Below are 7,575 nucleotides of genomic sequence, written 5' to 3'. Positions count from 1 at the left end.
GACCTCTCGAGATGAAGGGAAACAACATTTGAATTTGGATTTCAAAAATTCAAATTCAAACTAACAATCACCAACTAATAACTACCAATTACCTCAATTGTTGTCTAAAATGTAACAACCTCTAGGACATTTGGCATGCTTGAATCCATTGACCAATTAAATGAAAACCATTTAAAATTTTGAATTTTCATTGGGTTGTTCGATCGGCAAAGGCCAGACAACTATTATTGAATGGCGCCACAACTAGAGAAGGAGAAAAGGATTATTCGACCACCAATAAGTGGCTGGTTGACCACCCAATGCTGGCAAACTTTTTTCAATGTTTTTTTATCTTAATTTTACATATATTCAGCTAAGTTTTGTTATTTTGTTGGGTCAAAAATGAATATCGACAAAAATTAACCAAACAAAACTAACAATTCATAAGCATTTAAACGTATATTATAAAATACAAAACACTTTTTTTTCAAAGAAAATATTTTTTACATGTTTAGAAATTGTGATTTCTAAATAAATACATTTTTTTCATGAAAAAATGTATAAATTTTAAGCTAATTAGTTTAGTTTGATTAGTCATTGGGTATTATTGGAACTTCTTTTGTATTGAATACAATGAATACAAATAATATTCATAAATAAGATATAAATTATAAAAATAATTAAAAAGTATATTTGCAGTAGCAGTGTTTATAGGCTAAAGAATAATTGTTGCCCTAAAATCAAATTTGCTACCACTTCAGTGCAGTTTGTACTAAGCTGCATACTAGACCATTACCTATCAACTAAACCCAATCTCTACTAGAAGAAGGAAATTAAATAAATAAACAATCAAATTTTCAATTTGTTAATGAAATTATTAAATCATACATCAATATTACATTAATAATAAATTATCTTTTAAAACCACTCAATCATAATTTGCATTAGGGCCAACAATCCCATAGATTCAAGATTTTAAAAGCACAAAGAACATAATAAAAACTATTCAAGTGCAGCTTAGTACAAACTGCACTGAAGTGGTAGCAAATTTCATTGATCTCACCAACACACTCAACAACGAAATTGGGTTCTGTTATTTATCCTATAGATTTAGTTGTGGTGAAAATATAATTTATCATGAATTATTATATTATTAATCAATGATAGTTACATTTAATTGTGGTGAAAACATAAAGACTTAACAAAAATTTTAGTTTTCCAGCTCTCAGGGCCCATTGGCTGCGAAAAATATTTTCTATTTTACAATTTTCAGTTTTCCAAAAAATTATAAAAATTTTAACTTATTTTTTAGTTTTTCAAAATTTGCATTAAAAAGAAGAAAATAAAGAATCGGTTAAAAATATTTTCTTCATATTTTATTTTTAAATTTTAAAATTATCGCAAAAATACAACTTATTTTCTAATATGCTAAAGTTTATGGAATCGTGGAATTTAGGACTTAAATTTAGATTTATGTTGATTTAGAAGAAATTCTATATAAAGCATATAAATTAAAGTCCAAGATCCAAATTTCATGCTCCCATCCATGAAATAAGACTTCAAAATCTAGAAAAACAATGAAAAAAACGTTTTCTAACTTTTCTATATAAATCTGAAAAATTAAAGAATAAGGTGACATTTTTGTAATTATTTGAAAAATAAAAAATAAAACTCTTTTCACAAGTGAAATGCTAAAATTATTTATTATTTATAATTTATTTCCTACAAATGTCATAAAATTAAAATTTTAAGTAACTTTTTTTTGTCATTTTTTTGGAAAACTAAAATGAAAAATAAAAATTATTTTTCCAGACCCTAAATTTTTATCGTGTATTGTCATATAGATATCATTTTGCAAAATCATACAGGTACATGAAACAAAATTCTCATAAAATATAAATACGGACATACCATTTAAATTCCTGAAAGGGCATCACATTCCAAAGGAGTGCTGGATGAGACACAGGTACGGGTGTTGTCTGCTGCATGTGTGCCCCTGCAGACTTCCTTCAGAGAAGGTTAATTCAAATCATAAAATGCATTTACCTTACCACCCGTTTCTATTTAAATGATGACGATGAACACCATGCATGAGACACAAAGGAAATACTCTTTGGTTTGAACTTGTAAGTTTGAGCGAAATTCAACAATTTTATCTTACATTTTATTGACATTTTCACAAATCCAAACCTATGATTCGAACTCCATGCTCTCAAAGGACCCAAACATGGAGTTTATGTACAGCTTGGTGGGTTCGAACACTTATATACAGCTGAAGCACGAGGCTTGTAAGCAGGTATGGTACTAGGGTCAACAAATCTGACTTCCCCCGGACCAAAAGAAAGATTTCTATGCCTGCAAATTGTAAAGCAAAATCAAATTATGATGACATTATAAGAACAAAACAACTGTTTATAAATATGATAGGGGAGGTTACAGATTAGGCAGTTACATTCGAAGATCAAGCCCGACTAAACCAGCTTGTAGGATTGTTAAGTTGTCAGAATCTGGAGAAACAATAATGACAGTATTCCCAGAGTATTGAGTCTCAAGAATTGACATGAGTTGTGTTATGCGAACAAACACATCTGCAACGCTTTCATTTAGCGTTCCATCGTCAATTGGAGGAGGTTTAATGTTCGGAGAAATGCTATCCGAAGCGTATACCTGTGAGTTCCCATGGGACCAATTGTGCATCTTTAGTACACTGGCTTGCATATATAACTCCACTCTAGAATTTTGAACTTCAATAAAAACTATCAAGGTATCAAATGTGCAAGTAATAATAAATCTTAAGAGCTTATAATACGAAAATAGATAGGAACTTACTTCTGAAAGAGAATCTAAGCTCTTGCCCTCATAAGCTCCCAATCCGCGAGCATCAAGAAAGCTGTACTCAGGGACTATATAACTGCAGCCAACAAAATATAGAAGAAAAATTTTTGGTCAGTTAGATGCCCACACGGGTAATGGGCTACACAATGGGAGGTAGCCCATTTCTCATCCCTTAGCACCAGAATCCCTTTTAAGGGACAAAATCTGTAAGAAATAACAGGAGACAAAATATAAACTACCGGCCACATTTGGGACTCTAGACTCAAGACTCAAGAATGATTCCTTGGTAATGGGATGGTGGTACAAGATTGGGAATATAGCATTAGGAAGCTCAAAATAGTAAATTTTTGTAGAACCAACCACTTTTCCAGACTAAGACTACTAATTCCACAATTAGATATTGGGAAATTTGGAAAGATGATAATGGCAACAATCCGTGCCCAAATTGGAATTCACAATGCTGAGTACTCCCATTTTTAGATTAAAATTGAAATAAAAAGAATTACACTTCAGATATGTACAAATTGAGTGAAACATTTATGTACCGAACATTCAGTAAAAATCTTGTCTATGAAATTGAGTGATGAATGAGGAAATCATGTCAATAGTTTCATGACAAGAACATGAACCCAAAATATTCCACCCTTCTACAGACGCATATGCACAAACAGTTGGTGGGCATATCTTTTTACTGAACTAACTCATTCAATTCACAACAAATTCACGCACCTCCGATTGATACCATTGACCACTGCAATGATCTCGGCGGCCTGATAAGCTCTCTGAGTAATGGAAGGCCAAATCCAGCAACCATCTTTGCACGCCCCCATTGCCTTCAACTCAAAAGCTGCCTTCACAGCCTGTTTCTTCCCTTTCTCAGACAACCCACTATCGACAGACGCCTTCGCAACTGGGTTTGTGTTAATTACCCCCAAGTTCTCGAATTCAGACTCCCCGGCCCTCACCAAGTAGTACCTGTCCAAACTCACAAGGATCAGAGAAAGCAAAACAGCTTGAAAACATGAAAAACAGTAATAAGAAAAAAAAAAACGAAATCAAATTTACCCCAGGGAAGTAATAGTGAAACCGATAAATACAGCCTTTGGGGTTTGTCGGAATTACCGGTTGACGAGGCGAACCGGCGGCATTTGGAAGAGGCCGCGGGCGGCGGCGGCCGGAGGCTGAGAGGATGTGAAGAAGGGACTAATGGAGATGGCGATGGAGGTGAGGAGGTGACGGCGGTCAACGGGTTGGAAAAAATTGTGGGAATGCTTGAGGGTAGTATGGGGAGGAGGACATGGCAGAGAAGAGGGGACTGTTGGGGAAGATGATGTTTGCATTTTTGTATTGCCGTTGAACTTGCAGTGGCTTCAATGGCCTATCCAAGTCCAAGCTGGTCCAAGGGAATTGGCATCGGTGCAAATAAATTTGTGGGTAAAAAGGCACCCTCTCTAACCCCTAAGGTTAGGTTTGGTTCGTAAAAAATTTAAACATCATAAAAATTTTGGGAATAAATAATTTAATTTTTTATTAAATAAAAAATATTCTAATAATAAAATTTAAGATAATTATTTTAAATTTTTTTGTTATTAATTTACTAAAAAATTGTAAGTTGTATTACAAACTATTGAATTTCATATATTATAATTAAGCTACTCTATGAATTGACATTCACTAAATCAAAAGTAATCTAAACTTTAGTAAAAAGACAAATTTTTTATGAGATTTCACAAAAAAAAAAAAATCACAAACATTCCTCAAAGTTTCAAAAATTCACAAACTTCTCGAAGATTTTATATAATGACTTTGACCTCTCCAAACACTCAAAAAAATTTCAAAAACCTTTCGTGACATTTGATTTTTATGATATTTTATATTTTTGTAATCTCTTATAGACGACAACAAACTTGAGACATCCTTATTAGAGGTCTTAAGTTTGAAAATTGAGAAAGGCAAAAAAAAAAAAAGATGTGCATAGGAATGCCTCAAGTTTATTGTCGTCTATAAGAAATTACAAAACTATAAAAAGTTATAAAAATCAAATGTCACGAAAGGTTTATGAAAATTTTGGAGTGTTTGGAGAGGCCAAAGTCTTTATATTGAATCTTAGGAGAAGTTTGTGAATTTTTGAAACTTTGAGAAATGTTTGTAAAATCTATCTTTCATTGTGTAGTTCAAACCTAGTATGGGCTTCCAATTGACAAAAAAATAAAAATAAAAAATTATAAATTTTCTTCCAATCTTACCTTGTTAGCTTTGGTATATTTTCAAGAGGATGGGTGAATTAGGTATTTAAAATTTATTCCTAAATTTAGCTAATCCAACAGTAGTACTCAACCTAGAGTTTGTCTATATACACATAAACCCATATGTGCAGAAAAATGTAAGATACAAAATTTAAATCATATGCGGCACTCACACTATAATATACACGTGCAGGAATATAAATTGCGGAAATATAAACAATGCACACACGATATGTTATCAGGATTTGGTCAACTGTGCCTACATCGCCGCCTCTAGCTCGTAAGTCTGAGGATTCCACTAATGCTCACTTAACGGGTGGAGCGGCACCGTTTACAATTAGGTCAATTCACGGGGCTGACCTCAACCTACACCTTACCAAGATGGTGCGCCTAACTTTCCTAATCGGGTTTCAGTCAATCTGGGACTATTTACCAGGGCTAGTCTCCCTTTTTAAGCCCTTGCTTGTAATACAATAATGAAATACAAATTTTTGTGTACAACCAAATATGCTTCTTAAACTAAGCAGATGTGTATTAATATGCTCAATCAAATAATGCACTCACATATGATATGAATTAAAGCCCATTGTGAGAATGTGCATTTTTCACTAAAAAATTATTTCTTAATAAAGACTGAGTGTGAAAAATGATTTTCTTACTAACAAGAGTAAGAGACTTTCTAAGCAAAGATATTAAAATAAGAATATGTTCAAGGTACTCTTTTCAATATGTTAGGAGTTTTCCCAAAAACTAGTTTCTCAAATAAAGCTTAAGGGAATTAGGATTCTTGTTCAAAAATAATTTTGTAATGAAGAATATATGAGCCTTTGAAGTCTTACAATATGTGTGCAAGATTCACAAGCAATAAACAAGTTTTTCTCCAAAGATATTTATTAATAAAAATATATGGAGAAAACTTAAGATTTACTCTCAAGATAATGAGTTTGAAAATAATGGGATATGAGAGTATAAGTAATATGATTTGTAAAAATAAAATGCCTAAGATAAAGAATATTCTCTTGAAAATGATTTTTCAAATATATAACAAAGAGAGGATGAAAAACAAGTTTAGGAAGATGAAAATATGATATAAAAATTTGAGAAGATTTTTTTAACTAATCACTTTGTTAATTTTGAGTTATGAAGGAGTATATATAGACTCCTTAGAAAATTTGATCGTTAGGGACACATTAGTCATTTTAGAAAATGTTTAAGTGAGGTTAGTAAAAATAACAATATTTTTAACCTCGGTAAAATTTGCCAACCTGAGAGCACCGGTTGACCATACTTAAGGTTCGGTTGACCAAGTGTACTAATTTGGTCGACCAGGAGTATTTTGAATTAGAAAGATGGTCAATTGTACTTGTGGGTTTCAAAGCCGATTTTCCAAATCCGTGTAGTTCGGTCGACCGGATCAATTTGAACTAGGAGGTTCGGTCGACCAAGCGGTTGGGGCTTCTCCCGAGGATGTTCAGTCGACTAGAGCGTTGGAGTTCATTTTCTGGTTGATCGACCGAGTAGTCAACATGTTGACTCAGTGGGGGTTCAGTCGATCAAAGAGTTCTGTGTGTAGAAGTTCAGTCGACTGAACATGCCAATTTGGGCATTTCGGTCATTTTCTTCTTATAAGAATGTCCTATACATATGATGATTAATTTTAAGACAATAAGGCATATTTTTTTGAAGTATAGGGAGTCTTAAGGTCAGTTTAGGTCTTTTGATCATATACCCTAAAAAATTCGGCGTCGGTCAACCGAAATGTGATCCCTAAGGTCCATTTATGGTCTTGAGCTTATCTATTCTACCATGCAGGTAAGACATTAATTATTACAGACCACTGAACTTAAATTATTACAGACCCAAAATGATAAATATAAAAATATAATACAACTTGAAATATAAATCAATCTTCATGCATGACTCCTTTGCAATTCCATGGAATACGCAGGGATATGCTTGTTTAGGTGCTTTTACGACTTCTACATTACATCGTCATTTGTGCTAACTAAAACATAAACTTGCTCAAATACTTAAAGCACACAGATGAGATATTGTGATTTGTCATAATCAAAATAGGGATCTAACTAAAAAGTCAACAATCTCCCTGTTTTTGATGATAACAAACACATGTGTAAAATGTGGGTTCGCTTAACAAGGCTCCTCCTAACAATATGCACAAATACAAAACGATATTCAATACAGTTCACATACAAGCATGAAAACTTCAGAATTTTTCAAGTTGTGCAATTAAATACAACAATTATTTTCTATTTTGAGTAACAAAAGTGCAAGGAGAAGGACTAATTTTGCTCATATAAAACATCTCTCCCTTTTGTCATCGGCAAAAGGGCATATAAAAAATATAAGCGTTCTTGACAAATATGGCAACTAAGCATACAAACAGAGTAACTGGTCATTAAAAAATTTAAATGACATGAAAAACATAGTCAGACCAAAATTATTCACAAACCATTTCAGTTTAAATATTTCATAAGACCCGTGAAAGATTTTAGTT

The 7,575-nt window shown here is 32.7% G+C and overlaps 1 protein-coding gene across 1 annotated transcript; it reads right to left on the bottom strand.

The window, feature by feature from the left end:
• Positions 1 to 2,070: 2,070 nt before the first annotated feature.
• LOC131146607 (uncharacterized) lies at positions 2,071 to 4,262 on the bottom strand. Its single transcript, XM_058096296.1, has 5 exons — positions 3,937 to 4,262; positions 3,544 to 3,789; positions 2,809 to 2,890; positions 2,432 to 2,646; positions 2,071 to 2,334 (listed from the first exon to the last, which is right to left on the bottom strand). The coding sequence occupies exons 1-5, from the start codon at positions 4,152 to 4,154 to the stop codon at positions 2,214 to 2,216; spliced, it is 882 nt and encodes a 293-aa protein (XP_057952279.1). The 5' UTR covers positions 4,155 to 4,262; the 3' UTR covers positions 2,071 to 2,213.
• Positions 4,263 to 7,575: the final 3,313 nt, after the last annotated feature.

Source organism: Malania oleifera, chromosome 13, assembly GCF_029873635.1.
Source record: "Malania oleifera isolate guangnan ecotype guangnan chromosome 13, ASM2987363v1, whole genome shotgun sequence".
NCBI classification, from domain to species: Eukaryota; Viridiplantae; Streptophyta; class Magnoliopsida; order Santalales; family Ximeniaceae; genus Malania; species Malania oleifera.
Note: the sequence above shows the minus strand (reverse complement) of the source record. Positions and strands in the feature narration are given on the sequence as shown.

Excerpts from the sequence above, each read along its gene's own strand:
- LOC131146607 (XM_058096296.1), bottom strand. The coding sequence starts at position 4,154 with ATGCAAACATCATCTTCCCCAACAGTCCCCTCTTCTCTGCCATGTCCT. Across the intron at positions 3,790-3,936 it reads CCGGTTCGCCTCGTCAACCG|GTACTACTTGGTGAGGGCCG; the intron begins GTAATTCCGACA and ends GAGTTTGGACAG. Across the intron at positions 2,891-3,543 it reads GTCAATGGTATCAATCGGAG|TTATATAGTCCCTGAGTACA; the intron begins GTGCGTGAATTT and ends TGTTGGCTGCAG.